This window comes from Pseudopipra pipra, chromosome 1 (genome assembly GCF_036250125.1).
Source record: "Pseudopipra pipra isolate bDixPip1 chromosome 1, bDixPip1.hap1, whole genome shotgun sequence".
Classification (NCBI taxonomy): Eukaryota; Metazoa; Chordata; class Aves; order Passeriformes; family Pipridae; genus Pseudopipra; species Pseudopipra pipra.
Genome location: NC_087549.1, coordinates 155,367,057 through 155,388,770, shown reverse-complemented (window position 1 = coordinate 155,388,770; position 21,714 = coordinate 155,367,057). Strand labels below are relative to the sequence as shown.

The following is a 21,714-nucleotide window of genomic DNA, read 5'->3' as shown; positions in this document are numbered from 1 at the left end:
TAAATTAAAAACCCAGCGCTGCTCCAGCCTTGAGTCATCACTGAGCAATGACCTTAAAGGGCTTTTCCAACCTAAATGATTCTGTAAACCAGAATCCCAGACTGCTTTGGGTTGGAAGGACTTTAGGAACCATCCAGTCCCCCTGCCATGGGCAGGGACAGCTCCCACCAGCCCAGGGTGCTCCAACCTGGCCTTGGACACTTCCAGGGATCCAGGGGCAGCCACAGCTTCTCTGGGAAACCTGGGCCAGGGCCTCACCAGCCTCCCAGCCAGGAATTCCTTCCCAATATCCACCTAACCCTGCCCTCTGGGAGTTTGAAGCCATTCCCTGTGTCCTGTCCCTCCATCCCCAGTCCCTCTCCAGCTCCCTGGAGCCCCTTTGCATCAGTGGCTCCAGGCAAGGTCTGCTCAGTGCCAGCTACCCCAGGCCAGGAGTTCAGGGCAGTCATGGCATCAGTGCTGCAGGTCAAACTGGGACCACATCAGTCCTTGGGGCAGTGGAAGGGATGGATCAGGAGCTCAGCAGGAGCTCTGCAGTTCAGCCCAGCTGGAGCAGAGCTCAGAGCAGCAGAGGACATGATCCATCAGGGGATACTGGAGAGAAAGGAAAAAACAGCTTACACTGGGTTAGGAATCTGAGAGGGAAATGAGGAAAAGGGACTTTAATTCTAATATTGTTTGTTCAGAAGCCAGACCCTGCAAAAACACCCTTTAAACTGTTGCTCTGTATGTAACACAGTCTCACCCCTGGACACACACACTGATCACCTCTCAAACAGCACAACTTCTTGGGGAAGCCACTGATCCCAAAAGACAAAAACCCCAAACAAACAAACAAACAAACCCACCTCAAGATCCTGCCTCTAACCCGTCTCTCCTCAGAAGCCAACTGCAACATTCCTCTGACACAAAATCCCAAGGAAAACACCTTTGTGACAGCTTTTCACGTGACCAGGACTAGAGTTTATGAGGAAGAATTTAATTACTCCCTCAGACAAGACACAGATCACCAAAAGCTTTATTATTGCCTGGGTTTTTAAGCGAGTGGAAAGAGAAATCCCTGTTGGACCCGAATTCTCCTCTGAAGTGTCAACATCCTAATTACAACCCATTATTTCCTGTAATGCAAAGCTAAAATTCTCCCCAACCATTATTATTAACATAATGAAAACTGCCACCAGCCAGGTCCCTGCTCCCTCCAGGGCTCGTTAGCACCAGGGAGGGAAACAGGAGCTCAGCTTTATTTCCTTCCATAAAACAGACATTAAATTTCATGGCTCCTTATATATGAGCAGGTTTTTTCCATCTTGGCTGAGAATTTCTGTGAGTCTGGTGAACTGCAAGCTCCTCTCAGGTTCAGGTGACGACACAGTGATGCAAGAGGGAGCCAGTCTGGGCTCTGCACTTCACCAGAACACTGAACCTCAGGCTCACCTGCAATCTGGGATTTTAATGGACTCCAAGTTTGCTGAAACCTGGGATTTTAGAACCTGTTTTGAAGGGTAACAACTAAAAGATTCTCAATGTCCCGGGTTCAAAAGGAGGGACTGTGCCCTGACATCACCCACCATCCTCAGTCTGGGGGATGCAGGTGGGGGAAAGTGTCTAAAGTTAAAGTTTGAAGAGTCAGAGGTCAGAGTGCAAAAGTCAATACAACACACACCACCTCATTAAATCCTGGAAACCCCTCAGGAAGACACAGCACCCATGCTCTGCCCTTGGTGTCTATAAAGGAGGTGGACATGGAACACGGCACTGAGTCCAAGAGCAATTAAAACCCTCAACTAAAACTGGAATCCACAGAAATTGGTAAAGAGAAAACAGATTTTGAAAAAAAAAAAAGATACTCTAAGAGAAATGAGAGCAGTGTGGTTCCTGCAAAAAGGAAAGGAGAGACAATGAGCAATCAGTAATTACAGGGTGAAGAAAAGCTGTCAGATGGGACCCTCCTTCACACACAGCTCATTAGAGACCACAGACAAACACAAGTTCAGGGAGAGAAAGACAAGGAGGTGCTTTTAACAGACGTCTTAACAAGGAATCAAATCATTAAAGCTGTCTGTAAAAACTGCAAGGCCAGAGCTGAACAGCACCCTGTGTTCACAGAGCCCAGGGCCAGGGTTTGTGTGGAGCCCCCAGAGCAGCAGGAAGGGCAAGAGAAGGTTCTCTCAGCAGCCCAACACCCTCAGCACCGCAGCCAGACCTGCCCAGCAGAGAAAAGCCTTTCCAAGAAATAACAAACACATTTTGGGGCTGTTTCTTAGGGATGTTCATCGACTTTTAACCATAAAAGCAGCTGCTTAAATTAGAACTGTCTGTTCTCTCACGCAGGGGTTCAAGCAGAAGAAAAGAAGGCAGCACTTGTGCTCCTTGGAGGTGTCAGGGATTAGGATGTGAACTCAGCTCTGGAACAAAGAGCCACTTCAGGCAGGGATTTCAGGGAGCTGGAAGGCCAGGCAGGGGGTGCTGGGCCAGAACCAACCTTGGCTTTGGTGGCAGCAGAGGCCAGGGCAGCAGCTGCAGCTGTGGCGACGTTCCCTTCCGAGATCTCGTGCTCCACCTTCTTCTTCCCGGCCTCGCTCTCTTTGTCCTTGCTCCCATCAACGTTCTCCTTGTTCTCCTCTGCCTCCTTCTCCTCTGCAACACATCCCCCCAGGCTGTTTGTGTGCTGCCCTGGCCTGCAGCACCTCAGGGTGGGGAGGGCTCTCACAGTAACGAGCCCATCCCCAGTCACAGCCCTGCTCCCCCCCAAACCCTGACAGGGACCCCATCTGAGAGGATCTGACCCAACACAGGGGACAGCTTGAAACACTTTCCATTCCCATCCTCTCAGTCCATCAGCTGCCATCAGCTTCCTCTCAGTGTTTCCAAATCAACTCCACCATTACACCAAACCCAAATGCTCCCTGTTCTACCTGTGCTAAAAAACTGAATCTAAGTGCCAGGAAAAGACAATAAATGAATTCCCATCCCTGGAGTGTCCCAGGCCAGGCTGGAGCAACCTGGGCTGGTGGAAGGTGTCCTTGCCCAAGGCAGGGGGTGGCACTGGATGGGCTTTAAGGTCCCTTCCAGCCCAAACCATTCCAGGATTCCACAAGGCACAAGGGAAACATGTTAAAAATAAACAAGAATGAGGGTTCATGTAGAAAACAACATTATTCCTCAGCCTGTGAAAATCATCTGCATCACTTCACAGAGAAACTGAGCTAAAATATTAACTTTTAAGGGTAGAAGTGAACAGAGAATCATGGAATGGTTTGGGTTGGAAAAGACCTTAAGGCTCACCCCATTCCACCCCCCTGCCATGGGCAGGGACACCTTTCACTGCCCCAGGTTGCTCCAAGCCCCATCCAACCTGGCCTTGAACAATTCCAGCAGTTCCACTTCTTTGCATCCAAAATGATCAAATGTTGTGGAATATGGGCAAAAATAAAATCATTTCTGTGCCCTCCAGGCACTTTGTTACTGCAGCTCCCTCTCTCAGTCCCTGCACAGAAAGCTCAGCTGAGCTCTACAGTGAGCTCAAGGAAGGATTTAGAGCCCGAGTCTGCAGTGAAATTAAACCAGGCTCAGTTCCACTGAAGCATGAAAGAGCCTGATGTGCACGAGGAAATATTTCCAGTTGGGTTTATGGTCTGTCCCAGCACTTGGGGAAGGCTGGTAAATCCAGCCCAGCTCGAGGAGCAGCTGGGAACTCTTACCTGACTTGGGCTCTGCAGCCACTTCCCCCTCAGGCTCTTTTTCTGCATTTCTCTCGTTTTCTCCTTCTGGAACTTTCTCTGCTTCCTCAGTTTCAGCCTCTGCTTTGTTTTCCACCTAAATGGGATGAAAGATTGGTCGGAGAACGTCAGACAGAGAAGACATTCCCTGTTAACCTCGTTTATAGTTTTCAAATTAATTCATTACCATTAAGGAAGAGATTAAACTGTGAAGGTTGGCTGCTACTTAAGCCAAGTTTGACAAACATAACCCAAATCTGAATAAAAGTAAATGCCAAACTGGGCAGAGTGTGTCAGGTTTGGTGACCCAGGCCAACCTGGGCTACTCTGCAGGTACAAGAAATCCTGAACTAAGCTGGTGGAATCATGGAATGGCTGGGAATAATGCAGCTTTCCAAGCCCTGAGAGTCTGCCACACACCTCCCCAAGTGTAGCTGGCTGGCAGAGAGGCAGCAGCAGAACTACCTGGAAACAGTGAGAGGGAGCCCCAGGGCTGCACTAATCAGCCTCAATAACTGTGTGCTAGCAGGCATTATCAACAGGCTGAAGGATAGTGATAATTAATTTGGTAATGATAACTGATGTCTAAATATCTGATCTTTATGGGCAGGCTGGATCATGCCCAGCATCAGAACACAAACACACATCCGTGTCCAAGGTCTGCCCAGACCTCCTGCCAGGAACAGTTTCCCTGAGCAGCTCTGGAGGCACCTCAGACACAAATGGTGGTAAAACACTGACTATCCCCAATTCACCACTTCCTGGAAAGCCTTGATGGGAAGGGAATATGTCAAGGATCTGCCAGAAAAACTTTTCCAGAGCAAAGAGCTCAGAGTGACACTTGCCTCAGACCACACTGCAGGTCATGAACCACAACGGGCCAACATCCTCCTGCAGCTTCAACCTCCCATTCCTTCAACCTCCCATTCCTTCAGCCTCCCATTCCTTCAGCCTCCCATTCCTTCAGCCTCCCATTCCTTCAGCCTCCCATTCCTTCAGCCTCCCATTCCTTCAGCCTCCCATTCCTTCAGCCTCCCATTCCTTCAGCCTCCCATTCCTTCAGCCTCCCATTCCTTCAGCCTCCCATTCCTTCAACCTCCCATTCCTTCAACCTCCCATTCCTTCAGCCTCCCATTCCTTCAGCCTCCCATTCCTTCAGCCTCCCATTCCTTCAGCCTCCCATTCCTTCAGCCTCCCATTCCTTCAACCTCCCATTCCTTCAGCCTCCCATTCCTTCAACCTCCCATTCCCCCAACCTCCCATTCCTTCAACCTCCCATTCCTCCAACCTCCCATTCCTCCAACCTCCCATTCCTTCAATCTCCCATTCCCCCAACCTCCCATTCCCCCAACCTCCCATTCCTTCAATCTCCCATTCCTCCAGTTCCAATACCACCCCATTTACATTTCCTCCCAGTCCGCCCTTTCTGCTCAGGACCAGGGATCCACACACTCGTATCTCATTGCTTTGGTGTGAGATGAATTCACTCTGTGGAGCTGAGGACTGTTCCCTTTGGACACACTGACCAGCACATGATGCCCACCTGCCTTCCCAGGCTCTCTAAAACACGAGGATTCAGGTTTTCAGTGCCAGAAGTCTCTTTCCAGCAGCAGTGCAGACCCACTCACCTTCTCAGCCTGCTGCCCCTCTGCCTCTGTTTCCATCTTTTCCTCTTCAGCTGCATCTGAGAAAACAAGAAGTGAAACAGAATTGCTGTAAGATCCATTATCACTCAGTATTTATTCCAGGGTTAGCTCAGATTTTCTGGTCTCTAACAGTGGTTTCAAGAAAGCCACAGCACTAAACTCCTGAAAGGCTCAAAGCTTATGACACTGGCTTTAGTTTATAAATGAAGTTTACTTGTAAATTTAAATAGAACTGGGTTTTCTGCTCAGTCCAGGACACAACATTAAGTTGCTTGTTTAAATTACCAGTGCTCTGCTGAAGCCCCCAGTTCACCCACAGAGAGAAACCCCCCCTTGAGCTGCACAAAGAGCATCTGGTTGTCCTGCTCTGCAGAGTTCCAGTCCCACACAGTTCCCATTGGTCAGTCACAGTACCAGAAGATGTTTTCCCCAACACAGACAGTTTGATCCCATGGATGGCTGTCAGGTGGGTGATGATCCTCAGTGCCAGTGCTGCCAGCCCTGGAATTGCTCCTCAGCACAGGAGCCCTGAGGTGCTGCCAGGGGGGTCTGTCCCGAGGCACCAGCACAGGCTGCAGGTCAGGGAAGGTTTAAATCCCTTTTTGCAGGTGCTGCAAACACCAGAGTTGTCCAACACAGACTTCAAAATAATTTTTCAACACTGGAGTGGCATCAAGAGTTCAGGGCTGGGCAGGGCTTGGAGCCAGCCCTGGGCTCATTCAGTAAGTTATTGCTTTCTAAAACACTTATTTGCAATGTCCCCATAAGGACAGTTGGGCTCTGAGATCAGGGGATGACAACGAGCCCTTTGATGGGGAACACCATGGAGGTGTCTGGGTAATGCACTGCTATTCCTCATATTTTCTTGGATCAAAGTCCAAGAAATCCCAATTTATTCCAGCTCTGCAAGAAAGAACAAGAGGGAAGTGTCAGCACCACCTTGTAGTCCTGGCCCAGGATGTTACAATTTATGTCCAGGGCATTAAAGGAGCTTATTTAGCTCCTGGACTCGCTGTGGAACTGGTGGTGACAACCCCTGATCCATCTCTAAGCTTCTGAAGACATCAGCTGCTGCTGGTGTTCATTTTTAGTAATCCCCATTTCCCTGCTAATTCCTGTGGGCTACACTGAGGGAAAACAATAGCAGTGATCCTGCAGGGAATTTCTGACAGAACTCCCTTCTATATATAAGAAAAACAGACTAAAATGTCTGACTGAACGACAGTGCTTTTCCTCTTGGCTTATTTTAGGATGATAAACCTACTAATCTGAACTATCTGCCACCATAATTCAATTTAGGGACACAGTTCCTCCCAAGTTTTATCTCAGAGTTAAGATTTAGTGACCTCATAATGTCACAGGGAAAATCTCAAGTAGATTTTGTCAGACAGCTCTTTCAAGCCTAGGAGCAGAATTCCAAACTGGGCTTGAAAGTATCATCCCTCCCAGTAAGTGGGAGAGAAGGATTGACAGAGGAAGTTGGATTCAATCCTCGAGCAAAAAGAAAAAAGAGTGGGGACAAAGTGCAGAACAGTCTGAGTGTGTCTGGGTTGGTGGAGGGGAAGGTGCTGAGCTCAAACCACACAAACACTGTGCAGAAACACCAGAATTTTCATTCTGGGGGGGCTCAGCACTAACACCAAGAGCTTCCAACATTCCTGGTGTTGGGATATGGAGTAACTGAGAGAAAAACGTCTGTAGCTGTGTAAGCAACCTAAACCAACCCCAGGGAGAAGGGGAGAAGAGCTGAAGTTCTGCCTCACTCAAGGCTCCAAGCCAGGTGGAACAGGCCAGGGAAGCTCCTGCCCCTGCTCCCCTCCCACTCTGAACTCAGCTTTGGGTGGTGGGTTTGTTTTCTGACCATGACACATCTGCAGAATTCCAGGCTGGATTGGGTGGGAAGGGACCTCAGAGCCCATCCAGTGCCACCCCTGCCATGGGCAGGGACACCTTCCCTTAGCCCAGGTTGCTCCAAGCCCTGTCCAGCCTGACCTTGGGCACTTCCAGGGATCCAGGGGCAGCCACAGCTTCTCTGGGTGAATTCCCAGACCAGTTCATGGGTATGGGCAGAGCTGTTAAGGGGCTGATGCTGCTGAGGTGGAGAAAACTCACAGAACTCCAGACTCCTTGAGGCTGGAAAAGCCCTCCCAGCCCATGGATCCCCCCTGTGCCCCATCCCCACCTTGTCCCCCAGCCCAGAGCACTGAGTGCCACGGCCAGGCCTTCCTGGGACACCTCCAGGGCTGGGCACTCCAAACCTCCCTGGGCAGCCCCTGCCAAGGCCTCACCACCCTTTCCAGGGAGAAATTCCTCAAAAATATTCCCCCAGAAGTCCCTCAAAAGAGCTGAATCCAACAAAAATGAATCCCCAAGTCCCAGATGAAAGGGTCAACCCCCCCCCAAACATTTCTGCCCCTCTGCACACAGGTGACAGAACTGCCTCAGGCCCCTGGGAGGGACACAAACCCACTGTACTGATTTTCTGTGTGATCTAACGAGGTTAATGAAGATCTGTACCAGAGGCATTGATTACTTGGAGAATATCCGTGTCCCTGGGACAGAGGGGAAGCCCTGCCTTCAGTGAGGAAGCCCCAGAAATCCCTGTCACAGGACAGGAACCATCACCTCTCCACGCTCCCCTTAACCCTGACCCAGCAGGTACTGTCTGTCCCTGCAATCCTGTCCCTAAATCCTGTTCTGACCAAGCCCAGTGACTTTCCAGAGAACTTAAACCAACCTAAGGTCAACAAGGAGAACCAGAACATTTCCCTGGTGAGGATTTCCTGCCTTGCCAAACAGATGCAGCACCAGCAGACACAGAGCCTCGGCTGCCACAGGAGGAATGAGCAAAACCCTGCACAGGAATGCACAGAAACACTTCCTGAGCTCAGCAAATAGTTTAAAGACACCCTCCAGCCATTCCAGGCTCCTTTGTTTTCACAGAGGCAACACACACAACCTGTCAAAAGCCAATATTTAATTGAGAGGAAATGCACCACAGCTGTGGAAATATCCTGGGTTATGGTAACGATATCAAAACCATCATTTCCATTTCCCACAACAACTCAGGACTGCAGAGCCTGGGGAGCCTCCTGCCCCCCCAGCCTGGAGGCACAGCCCCGGGGGCTCTGGGGAGGGCTGGGGAGCTGACAGAGCTGCTGCAGCTCCCAGGGGTCCATCAGGAGGGCACTGAGGGGCTCAGCCCTCCGGGGGAGCAGGGCCAGCTCCCAGGCACCTGCATCCCCCCAAACGAGGGAAGCACTCGGGAGCCAGCTCATCTCAGCAATGTTTGCATCACTTCAGAGTTCAGCTCGCCCTGGAGACCACGAGAGGAGCCACCCTGCCAAAAATGAATAAATAAAACAACCGCCAGTGTTTGCACACTTGAGTGTGGTTTCCGTGTGTGTCTGAGAACGACTCAAACCAGCCACAAAACGGGGAATTCACCAGCCATTTCAGGGGTTCACAGGTGCAGGAACACACAAAACCAGACTGCCATTCCCTCGTGCACTGTCACAGAGCAGCTACAGCCTGGCAGTGGAAAACACTTGCTGGAGGAACAGATAAATTGCTCAGTTAACTCCAACACAGACCCTTCAGCGAGGCATGAGCCTACAAAGGGCTTAATATTTCTCATGAGGCACAGTTGTAGAACCTTAGGGCAGGCTGCCCAGAGCAGCTGTGGCTGCCCCTGGATCCCTGGAAGTGTCCAGGGCCAGGTTGGGTGGGGCTTGAGGAAACCTGAGCTAGTGGGAGGTGTCCCTGCCCATGGCAGGGGGTGGCACTGGATGAGCTTTAGTCCTTTCCAACCCAAACCCTTCCAGGATACTATTCCATGATTCTTTGAAAGCAGAGGACAGAGCCCACCACACTCCCCACAGCCCCTGACCCACTGCAGTCTCCTCTGAACTCCACTGAAGCCTCACTTGATCAACTTAACAGGAATTATCACCAGCTTTTAGGAAACCTAACAATGAAGACTTAAAAGAAGAGATTCCTGGGTATTAACTTAAGCTCCTCCAAGCTGTTCCAGTCATTTTCCCCTTTCACATCCCATATTGTCTAAAATTTACCAATATAAAGTGTTTTAAAATTATTATGGAGCTGAGATACAATTTTATTTCTGAAATGTAACAGCTCATGAACTTTAACTGTAGAATGGAACCTCAAGCAGATACTTTTATTTCTCCATAGTTGCATTTAAATGTAAAACCAACCTTCAGTGATGGCATTGCAAGGGCCTGGAGGGACAGGACAAGGGGGAATGGCTTTAAATGGGAAGAGAGCAGGAGTAGATGATTGGGAAGAAATCTTGGCTGGGAGGGTGGGGAGGCCCTGGCACAGGTTGCCCAGAGAAGCTGTGGCTGCCCCTGGATCCCTGGAAGTGTCCAAGGCCAGGTTGGACAGGGCTTGAAGCAACCTGGGCTGGTGGAAGGTGTGGAAGTGCCCATGGCAGGGGTGCCACTGGATGAGCTTTGAGGTCCTTCCAACACAAACCATCCTGAACTCTAACTACAGTATGGAACCCTAAGTAGATATTTTTATTTCCCCCCAGCTGCAGTTGAATTTAAACCCTCAGGTCTCCATGGAAAGCCAGGGCTCCATGCCAGCAGCTGCCCTCCCCAGCAGATCCTGTGAGGGATGATCCCACCCGTGCCACGGAAGCCCTGGACCCCAGGCCCCCAGAGCAGAGCTCTCTGGAGGTGCAAGGCACCACAGATTGCTGGGTGACCCAGTTCACTGAGGCTGAGCAGCTCCCCCAGGGAGAACCATCTGCTCTTGTCCTAATTTATTCCATTAGTCACAGCCCAGCACAAATCGCATTAACGGCGACGGGGCAGCAGCAGCTCTGAACTCACCACTCAGAAGTAATTGTGTTATGGGCATCTGCTCTGTGCCTCCCCACAGCCACTTCAGACCCTGCACTGCAACCTGGGCCCAAAGCCTCCCAGGGAAGGGCCAACCCACAGCCTGGCAGCGGGACAAACTTCCAGGGCTGGGCTGCAGGATTAGGAATTGAGGCTCAAGGCAGCGAATGTGTTACAGAGGATGTGCTCAGGACAGGAGGGAACGGCCTCAGGCTGTGCCAGGGGAGGCTCCAGTTGGACATCAGCAGGAATTTCTCCCTGGAAAGGGTGGTGAGGCCTTGGCAGGGGCTGCCCAGGGAGGTTTGGAGTGCCCAGCCCTGGAGGTGTCCCAGGAAGGCCTGGCCGTGGCACTCAGTGCTCTGGGCTGGGGACAAGGTGGGGATGGGGCACAGGTTGACTTGATGGGCTTGGAGGGCTTTTCCAACCATTCTGTGAGGTCCTTAATCCCACAGTGACATCTGTTCTTGGAGAATATGGGAAAGGGAAACAAAGTCCTTGGAAGAAAAAATTAACTGAAGGTGAGCACATTTTAAAGCAGCTATCAAATTAAACTCAGTCCCAGACAGAGTAACACCGAGATCTGGTTTATAGTTGACTTGCAAACAAACCCCAAAGCCTTGTCCTTCCACCAGAGCTGCAATGCCTGCTGTCTGCCCCGAGCAAGGCAGCACTGAGGAGCAGGAGCAGCACATATCCCAGATGTTTCTGTTCCCTTTCCAGCACACACTCCACATCTTCCCAAAGCACTGAGCTGCCTCCTGTCAAGTCTGTCCCACTGAGCAGAGAACTGAGAGATGTGACAGAAGGACTGAGTGGTCTGTTCACTTCTTTTCCATTTAAAAATGATCCTCATGAGTTAAATGGCATTTTCAATCTCATTCACTGGGTAGTTTTGCAACAGACATTAAGCACTATAAATAGGAGCCCTGCCTGAGTAGCACTTGAGAACTGCACAGCACCAACACACAGGTCTCTCGTGATCCCATCCCACAATCTGGCACCTTGCTCGTGTCCCTGGATGGGGTGACAGCAGGTCAGCCATGAAATGCAGGAGCACATCCCAAATCCAGCCCCCCAGTCAAGCTCCATCACATCCTGCTGGGTTGTACCCAGAGCCAGCCGTGCCTTCACGTGTCCAGTCACTGCAGTCACTGAAATCCTTTGTGACGAGCTGCACACAACAGAGCCCACAGTGCTGAGGGAGAACTAACCCTGACAGGATGGCAGGGCTGCACCAGGATGAGGAGAGGGGAGTGTGAGCCAGCCCTGGGGACAGAGGGAACTGAGTCTGCTCAGCTGTTCCTCACCCTGCTGGGGAGAGCCACAGGGGTTAAACACGGGCTACACACGGCTGCCACTGCACAGGGAGCTGCCACCAGGTGCTGTCACACTGCACAGCAAAGAGCCACCCATTTACAGCTCTCAAGGTTTCAGAGAAGAGACTTAACAGCAGAATATTTGCTGACCACGACAGAACTGGGCTCATCTGACACCGAGCTCCGAAAGCAGAGCTTGTTGCTGCCCCTCAGGAATGCAGAGTTACAGCAGTGTAACCCACACCCAGGGCCAGCACTGGGGCTGTCGTGTGCCAGCCCAGCAAAAATTCCTCTTCTGCTGCCACCACAGCGAGTGACACACTCCGAGTGCCAGACTCCCCTCAGGACTGACTGCCAAAGCCCCTCAGTTTGGGTGATGTTAGCCCCCCACAGGCAGCTCCTCCAGCTGCTCCCACACCCACAGAGTGAACGTGGAACGTTCTGCTCTGGTGTGTTTGGTCACTGCACTCTGTGCACCCCCAGCAGCGGCGTTTCCACGTGTGAGAGCAGGAACACAGACTCCCAGTGCTCCAGCTGGGTCTGAATTCATTCCTGCAGTTCCCAGAGCTGATCCCACAGCGAGGGCAACTGCAGTGACCCACCCCCCTCTCCTCACCCACGATTTCCATCCTCTGCTGGAGGTGAACTCCAGGTTTACTCTGAGTCAGAAGCCAAGCCCAAGGAACCCCACGTGCAGAGCTCCTGCAGTGGGTGGACGACTCACCCATCTTCTCGGGCTCGTCCGGGCCCGTGCCGGCGATGCAGCTGCTCTCCAGGCCGTAGGTTGGATCCACCTTCCCAGAGGCTCGTGCTGCCTCCTGGACCTTCTTCACATGAGCTTCCACCAGCTCCAGAGGCACCTCCTCTCTGACCCGGGAAAACTCCTCTGCGAAAACACACAAAATGGTACATTCTGGGTTTTTTTTTGGCAAACTGAACGTTGTATTTTCTCCAGGTAAATCCTGGGGCAAAGTGGGTTCTCAAATATGCAAGTTCCATCTTTTCACATGAGGCAGGTGGGTTTGTCTCTCTGATGTAGCAGAAAAGACTTTCTTCCAAATTATAAAACAGTTGGTTCTGTCTTTTCAATGTGGTTGAAGACAGCTTCTTCCCAATTATATAAAATTGTATTTCATGTGGAAAAACAAGGAAAAAGTGAAAAGAACTACTTCATCAGGTGGACACATCTAATGTCCCCTCAACACTTGAACCTACTGGTGGAAGGTGCCCCTGCCCATGGCAGGATCCCCTGTCACTCTTTTTCAGACTAGGCAGGCCCAGCTCCCACAGCCCCTGCCCATCAGAGACATGCTCCAGACTCCTCATCATCCACAGGGCCCTCCTGGACCCTCTCCAGCAGCTCCTCGGCTCGTACTGAGGAGCCCAGCCCTGAACACGACACCCCACACGTGCCTCACGGGGCAACCTGCCTGAAAACAGGCCACTGCAGTACAAACAACCCACACTGGGAACCCCAGAGCTGTGTCCTACTGCACTGCAGGCCCCAATTGCCGTGGATGATCCATCACTGGGCAATCCAACCCCCCGAGTCCAGGAGCAGGCAGGGCCCAGCCGTACCCAGGGCGGCCTTGGCGGCGGCCGAGGCCACGCGCGGATCCACCACCGAGGCCAGGAAGGCCACGGTGCTCATCACGGGGTTGCCCGACTGGCTGAAGGGCACGGGCTGGTAGGCCAGGGGGCCCAGCGACGCGTCCGAGTTCTCCAGGTAGGGGTCCTCGATGGGCAGGCGCAGGAAGTGCAGGATGCACTCGTCCTGCGTGCGGCTCCCCACGTGCTCCGACACCTTGTTCCAGTCGTCCTTGTACATCTCCAGGGCCTGCAAAAGGCACAGAGTGACTGGGGGCACACCAGCTGCCGGGGGGAAACAGCCCTGCCTGAGGCAGAGAGACCTGCAGTGATGCATTAGGTGGTGATGGAACAACGAATCGGGATCAGACAACCAATACAAATCACATTCTTCCTGGTAGCAAAATTATCTGTGTAAGAAATGTGAACACCTCCCTCAGATATCAGTGACATTTAAGCAAAATTATCTGTGTAAGAAATGTGAGCACCTCCCTCAGACATCAGTGACATTTAAGCAAAATTATCTGTGTAAGAAATGTGAGCACCTCCCTCAGACATCAGTGACATTTAAGCAAAATTATCTGTGTAAGAAATGTGAACACCTCCCTCGGATATCAGTGATATTTAAGCAAAATTATCTGTGTAAGAAATGTGAACACCTCCCTCGGATATCAGTGATATTTAAGCCCCAGGGATCATCACATGAGTTGATGCTGTTACTGTACCAAAAAGAATGGGCAGAAGATTTGGGATTTACCAATATTCACACAGTTGGTGTTTCTCCATTTGCTTTCACAGAGAACTTGGCTTGTCCTACCACATCTCACAATTCCTCAATCCCCACCACTCCTCCCCGAGGGCTCTTGTGTTCTCCCACTGAACACACGAAGCTCTTTGGGGCAGGGACAGGATTTGTGTCCCACACAAGCACTGGCTGTGATGTTGAAATCCAGTTTTCAGATCCAACAGATGTTATGGAAGGGGAAAAGCATCAAACCAATACACCAGGGGAAAAGAGGGAAAAATATCCCACCCCCTGAAGGCAGGAGAGATCAGATCACCAGTTATCTGATCTCTGTTAACAAGCCCTTATTGGGTAGATAAGCACTTCACAAAATAAGAACTATTTCAAATCAAAGATCTTGTGATTCAGAATTTCAGTCACTTTTAAACTTAAGAAAAGCCTTAAAACAATTTAATAGCAAAGAGCTACTGAAGGCCCTGCATTAGTCTATGAAAACCCAACAAATTAGTCCTGTAAAACCCTCCAAATGGTGGCCTAATAAATTATTATCCCTTAACAAGCATTTTTTTCCCTGAAAACTGTTTTAGTGAAGCATTTGTATAACATAAAATGAGTGCTGAGTTATCCTGAGCCATTAATTTCTACATTTCTGAGACAATCTGAGTTTGGGAACGAATGGACAGACTGCACTGGGCAGCCTGGTCCTACCACAGCAATCACCACTCCCAACCACTGCTGAACCCTTCTCCTGCCCTCCCCCTGATCTGCCAGGGGGTTAGTAATGAGAATAATAAAAACTAATAAAGAAGTAATGAGCTTAATAAACAAGAAACTGCTCAGTTCAGTAGGTCACATTCAGGGGAAATCTTTATCCACCGCCCAGCCTTCACCTCCCTTGCCCTCCCTCCATCCCTGGAGTTGTGTGCCAGCTGTACCCACACTGCCCAGGAGATCAGCTCTGCTCCTCCCAACCCAGGGGGTTGGGCTCTGCTCCTTCTCCTTCACTGCTTCATCCTCCTGCCACACAAACCCTCTCCCCCATTGCTGTCCTTCCCAAAAATAGCTGGGAATGCACTTGCAGTGCTCCGTGGGGACACAGGGGCTGGGGCAGGGAGGAGGATTCAGGGAGGGAAACTCTCTCCTCCCCCATTAATTCAGTCAACAGGCAGAGGGACAATAATTATTTTAGATATGATTTATTTTTTGGAACTTGGCTGCATCTCTGTTTGCCCAAAGCTGCCCTGAGGATTTAATTGGACCGAGCTGGCTTGTTACAGCCCAATTACTTATGCTTGAACTGATATACTCTGCACTGATTTATTCAGAGGGCAAACTCAGGAAAAATGAGCAACAAAAACATTATTAATTTAAACTCATTAAATCAAATTGCAATCTCAAGATTTGGTTGGGTTTTTTTTTTTCCTTGTGTTTTAAACAAATATGTCACTGGATTATTTCATTAGGCTACAACTTGCTGTGTCTGACCAGAAGCTACAAATGTACAAACCACTGAATTTTAAATAATTATTATATGAATAGTATTAATTTAAATAATACATTTAAATAAATAATAGAGGAAAGCAGCAAGTGTATCAAGGCATCAGCCTTGTTTCTCCTCCAAGAATGCTGTGGAAAACATCTGAGCTGTTTACACCCCATAAGCAAATTTTTTTCCACGTGCCTATAGAAAAGTGTTGGCTAAACAGTGAATATCAACCTAAAATAAAGAGGAAAAAATGGAAGTTTTTGCTGTTTGGTAACCACACCTCATATCTGTGAGGGCTCAGTCACAGGAGCTGTGTTGTTCAGCACTATCCAGGTCCCTTCTCCAGGCTTTTCCCTAACTATTTAACTTTTCGGTGGGTTTATTGACACATGGGAAGACAAAAGGCTGGAACAATCAGGCAGCTGCAATCTGCTTTAAGCTCCCCAAGTAGAAATAAACAAAAATAGAACCCAAAACTGGAATTCTTAGAACCCTGAATTACGTAAAGGGAAATAAATCAGCTGTGCAGCCACTGGAGAGAGAGAATGTCCCTGGAATAGCAAAGCTGGAGAGATGACTTTTCTTTACAGGAAGTGGCAGCACTTTGAATTATTTCAGGCCACTGAGACTCCTCTTCTGATGAAGCCCAGAAAAACAACTGTGCCCTGATGTCAGTGTGGGACACCAGAACAGCCTCTGGAGGGGGAGCTTCCATCCCCCACTGGAATTCCGGGACATCCCACAATCACCACGTGCTTCAGGAGCACCAGAGGAAGGGACCTGGGGGACAAAAGCCTGCAGCAGCTCTTTGAGCTCATTTTACAGCACCTGACTGGAGCCATCTCTGGGATATTTCCTGTAGACTTCCAGGAAAAGAGAGAACACCCCAAGTGCAGCTCCATGGCCAAAGCAACCAGGAGATGGGAGGGATCAAAGGGCCCCCAAAGGGCTCCCAAAGGGCCCCCAAAGGGCCCCCAAAGGGCCCCCAAAGGGCCTCCCTCCTCAGTGGCAGGAGCCAGGAACTGTTTGAGAACCACTGCACCCTGGAAGATGAGCTGTTTGCTGAGCTCTGGCAGGGGCAGGGACTGTGCAGACCCCCAGGATGTCAGACTGCAAAGACCACCAGCATTCCCAAGGATTCACCTGAGCAGGCAGCAAACCCTGGCTGGAATTATCTCCCATGGCTTGAGTTACTCACCATCAGTTCACACTGCCAGGGGCCTCTGCTGAAGGAAAACCCCCCTCTGCACTGCAAAACTTCTTCTTGACTTTACCTGAAGTTCTTAAATACTCAATTTCTGGCTTGCAGGTACAAGTTAGAGCCCAATCTAATTCACAGACCAAATGTGACTCACACAGATGTTCTGCCCCCTCCTCCTGCAGTAGGATCCTTGTGCCCATGGTGGCAGTTGTTCTCTAACTCCAGTGTAACCAGGTTTTTAAAGCCTGATATCCTGCACGTTTCTGTTTCCCACTCTTGGGTTTTGCCCTCCTGAACTTACTTCCAAGAGCAGCAGTGTCTCCTGCTCTGTCCATTCTCTCCCAGCACTTGCACCTTTACTCTACAAAAAACAGGAGAAAAAAAAAAAGAAGTGAAATACAGGAGTTTTTGTACAAAACCTTTTAGAAGAAAACACTGAGGAGAAAAAGAAAAAAGAGGATTTTCCTAAATGATAAACCCTTCTCTGAGTGCTGAAGGCAGTGGGCTGTGTATGGTGTGTGCTGGTCCAAAATAAGTTCATCTATTTAGGAAGTTCATCAGTAAAAAATAATTTCATTTATCTATAAGTTCATCAGTAAAGAAATGATAAATCTTTACAAGTGAAATGAGCTGTGTGAGAAGGAAAAGTAATTACAGCAAGACCATTTGCACTCCAGCAATCACTTGCTCCTAGAGTTGTTGCTCCCAAATCTATACCTCATTAACTGCTGGGATTAGCTTAAAAAAAAAAAGAAATCACAAAATTCATGGTGAAACTTCCCCTCCTGTGACACCCTGGCCCATCACGTGTCAAAAAAGGACAGAAGCAGCTTGTCACCTGCCCCTAAAGAACATCACTGGGTGGCTCTGTGCCAGAGCACAGCAAAGGAAATGGGTATTTAGGGGAATAAATATTATCTCGAGATGCATTTCAGACACATCATTAACCCAAACAGAACACTCATCATCACCCAGCAGCTGATCAGCTCCACAACAGGCTGATTTAAGAGCCAAAAACCCAACAGTCATACAGAAACCAAACAGGGAAATCAGTATCTGCCAAGAAATCTGCTCCAGCTCACTGGTACGGATCCTGTAAAGAGTCCAGAACCAGGAAGGGATTGATGGATTTGGAGAATATTTATACTCCCCATAACAAGTGAAAAATCAGTCTGTGAAATGTGAGATGAAATGAGGCTTTATAAAAAATACTTATCTCTAGAAGTAGTGCTTTGGGTTTGTGGGGTTTTGAAACCATTCTCTGAAGGAACAAATAATGTGTAAATAGTATAAATAATAGTGTATAAATAGTTATTTCTTAGGTTTAAATAGTGACCTCTTAGGCCAACGGGCTCATTACACAGAATTAAGTCTGATGTGAGCCCAGAAACTCTGGAGACTCCCCACCTCCAAAGGCTGTGTTATGGTTACATGGGATTCCTGCAGCACCTCCAGGCACACACAGGTATTGGGAGCAGGAGGAAGGCAGGAGGTTACAGAATCATCACAGCACTGCATGATGGTCAAAGTTTTAATTATCCCGTGCAACATGTTGCAGTGACAGTCACAGAATGTCCCCTGCAACGATTTGGGGACACTTTTTGTTCTCTCAGGCTGGAAAACCCTGCTCAGACTTGGAAAACAGGATAGCTAAAGATCCTGCTGGAGGATCTCAGCTCCTGGTCGGAATTATTGGATGGTCTGATGATTCTGAACCACTCAGGTGGAATCTGCAGGAACACAGTGAGTTTGGGGTCTGCAGGCTGACAGGGGAATGGGAATTGATCCGTGTCTTTATTCCTACAAAATCAGAATTCCAAGACAATCACTCCTCTCAGTGTCCTGCCCCAGGGAAGAAATCTAAACTGGGAGGGTAAGAGTAACAAAAGTCACCTCAATGTCACCAAGCTGGGCACACTTGAGCAGGAAAGCTCAGCAGAAGGTTGAGGGGAAATAGGGGAAAAAAGTCCCAAGACTTGCCTTGGCTAAAGTCTTCTTTGAGTAAATGTCTGTGCGAAGGCCAAAGTTCTGCAGGTCAGTTGGCTTCTCCTTGTTCTTCTCTGGAAAACTCAACATCTGCTGAGCAGCTGGAACCTGGGAACAAACATCACAAGGGAAAGGTGATGGGGGCAAGAACTGCAAGGTTCTCAAGGTCTTCAGACCAGTGTCCACCAGAACATGGACTGGACAGAGAAGCTGAACACAGGTCTGGGGAGGTGACTGTAGAACAAATCTGAGCAATGGGGGCAAGTGTTTCATGTAAAACGACCTGAAATGCTCCACCCAGGGGGACAAAAGAGGGAACATTTCACTCAGCTGGGCAGGAACAACTGTGCTGCTGTGCCCCATGGCCCTGCAGAGCCCATGCCCAGCCAGCCCCGGGACTCACCTGTGGGGTGCGGATGTGCAGGGGCATCAGCCCCGAGGGGGTGTCGGCCAGCACGTTGAAGTGAGGGGTGGGGGGCGGCCCCATGGCCATGGGGCGGCTCTCGGGGTCCACCTGGTAGTTAATGAGGCCCCACTGCTCCAGGAAAGCGTGGACCCTGCCAGAGAGAGGGGCAAATCAAAGCTTCCCACCTGAAGCCTTGCCCAAGGCCCCGAGGCCCCCGCAGTCCCCGCGGTCACCTCATGACGGCACAGACGTCCCCCGTGAGGTTCCTCCTGCAGGCTGTGCTCGTCAGGTACTCCTGGGGGTTCAGCCGGTACGTGTCGATCATGAAGTTCCTGTAGGCCAGGTATCTAAAACACAGGGGGCACACAGGCAGGGAATGAGGGCCAGGGATCTGCAACACAGGGGCACAGTCAGGGAATGAGGGCCAGGGATCTGCAACACAGGGGGCACAGTCATGGAATCATGGCCAGGTATCTGCAACACAGGGGGCACAGTCATGGAATCATGGCCAGGTATTTGCAGCACAGGGGGCACACTCAGGGATTCAGGGCCAGTATCTGCAACACAGGGGGCACAGTCATGGAATCATGGCCAGGGATCTGCAACACAGGGGGCACAGTCAGGGACTCAGAGCCAGGTATCTGCAACACAGGGGGCACACAGTCAGGGATTCAGGGCCAGGGTCACACATTCATGGCCAGGCCTCTGCAACACAAGGGTTCACACATTCAGGGCCAGATCTCTGCCACACCAGGGTCACACAGTCAGGGATTCATGGCCAGGTATCTGCCACACCAGGATCACACATCAGGGCCAGATCTCTGCCACACCAGGGTCACACAGTCAGGGATTCATGGCCAGGTATCTGCAACGCAAGGGTCACACAGCTCATGGATTTATGGCCAGGTCTCTGCCACACCAGGGTCACACAGTCAGGGATTCATGGCCAGGTATCTGCCGCACATGGTGGCAGAATATGTGTGTCCCTACAAGGGTCACACATTCATGGCCAGGTCTCTGCCATTCAAGGGTCACTCAGTCATGGATTCATGCCCAGGGTCACACATCAGGGCCAGGTCTCTGCCACACAAGAGTCACACAGCTCTGAGGGCTCACAACATCCAGAGCATCTATTTCAGGATTCACCTCCTCCAAACACCCCTGTCACTGACAAGGAAACACCAACAGGCTGTTTTTATTGGTGAAATTTGGAATCAGCATCCAAAGCAACAGGTTAAGTGGATTTATTTTTATATACTGAGTGTGACCCATCTCTTCCAGACTGTTTCACTCTGGATTTTCCCTGTGGTTGGATGGAAACACGCTCCAATTGCAGTCACACAAATATCTGTGTTAGGCTGGGCATCAACCAAATATTCACACAACAGTAGTAGCTGCAGAAAAAACTAGTGGGGTCTGGTCTTCCCATGGAAACAGGGTAAACAATCCTTGTCCATCCCTGTGTGAGGCTGGAAGGAAAAAGGCTGCACAGAGAAGCAGCAGCAGCAGCACAGCAGCTGGAACACTGCTGTGGCTACACAGGGAGTTTTTAGTGGATGAAGAGAGGAGGGAGGAAAGGCTGGAGAACAGCAACATGGGGAAGAGCAGATCTTTGAAAAGCAGAGCATAAGAGCTCAGAGCCAGCACAGCTGGGAACAGCTGGAGCAGAAACAATCCCTGTGAGATTCCCACATTTCAGCACATGACAGCCCAAGGTTTTGGGGTTCAGCCTGTTCCCTGCACTGTGGCTTCAGAGGCTCCTCAGGAATTTTCTGCAATATCCTGATGCTTCCTAATAAAAATTGTCCAGAAAATAACCTCCCAGAAAATTACTGACAGCCCTGTTCTTTAGAGGGAAAAAAAACCCCAATCTGCCAAATTCAAGTTGGAATCATCCAGGTTGGACGGGGCTTGGAGCAACCTGGTCTGCTGGAAGGTGTCCCTGCCCACAGCAGCAGGGGAGGAATTAGGGGGTCTTTCAGTCCCTTCCCACCCAAGCCATCCTGGGATTCTGTGAAATGAGCATCCTGTGAAAAGCTGTGTTTAAAACAGTGTATTGTTAGCAGATCCCTCCCTTTGGAAAATTCCAGAGGGAATGTCACATGCAGTGTGTGTAAAGCAGCTGGTAACCAAAAATATAAATAAATCATCCAGGCAAAGCATAAGGAGACAGATGCTGCAAGCACAGATCCCTGCCAAAATCCCACATCTCCCTGCTGACCAAATTCCATAGGAAGCTGGCCAGGAGCAACCCTGGGGTAGGTGTTGGGCTCCTTGGGGATGTTTGGGAGCTGGAGATGAAGGGGAGCTCTTCCCCAGAGGAATACTGAGGCACATCTCTGAATGCTCCAGGGCAGAACTGGGTTCCCACCTGCCCAGGAACAGGTCTTGGCTGCAGAAATTAATATTTATTAGCAAAGGTCACATCAAGAGGTGCAGAGAGAAGCCCAAGACAGAAGCATCCCAAGGTTTTATCCTGAAGGGAGATGGTTTTCAACCACAACAGGACCCATCAGCTAAAACCTGTCAACAGTGAGAAGGGAAGTCAAGTGGGATTTAGTTACAAAGCCTGCTCAGACAGGAGCCACCCCCAGGCACTGCTGTCACAACAATGAACCTGGCTGAGCTCCTCAAACACGTGCTTTGGCCTCAACACTCAGCTGGAGGCAAACCATCTCCATTCACAGGGGTGGCACTCCTGGATCTAAACAGGAAACACAAAGCCAAGCCCACATGCTGCTCCTACAGCCCCTA

The 21,714-nt window shown here is 50.1% G+C and overlaps 1 protein-coding gene across 1 annotated transcript in view; it reads right to left on the bottom strand.

Moving 5' to 3' along the window:
- The window catches only part of SMARCC1 (SWI/SNF related, matrix associated, actin dependent regulator of chromatin subfamily c member 1), a 62,180-nt gene that overhangs the window by 16,714 nt on the left and 23,752 nt on the right, over positions 1-21,714 (bottom strand). Inside the window, exons 16-24 of the mRNA XM_064647531.1 lie at positions 19,194-19,307; positions 18,958-19,111; positions 18,549-18,662; positions 16,870-16,929; positions 13,128-13,386; positions 12,274-12,435; positions 5,348-5,403; positions 3,702-3,816; positions 2,483-2,637 (exon numbers count right to left, since the gene is read on the bottom strand). Coding sequence (XP_064503601.1) covers positions 2,483-2,637; positions 3,702-3,816; positions 5,348-5,403; positions 12,274-12,435; positions 13,128-13,386; positions 16,870-16,929; positions 18,549-18,662; positions 18,958-19,111; positions 19,194-19,307 — 1,189 coding nt within the window. The remainder of the gene's footprint in view (positions 1-2,482; positions 2,638-3,701; positions 3,817-5,347; positions 5,404-12,273; positions 12,436-13,127; positions 13,387-16,869; positions 16,930-18,548; positions 18,663-18,957; positions 19,112-19,193; positions 19,308-21,714) is intronic.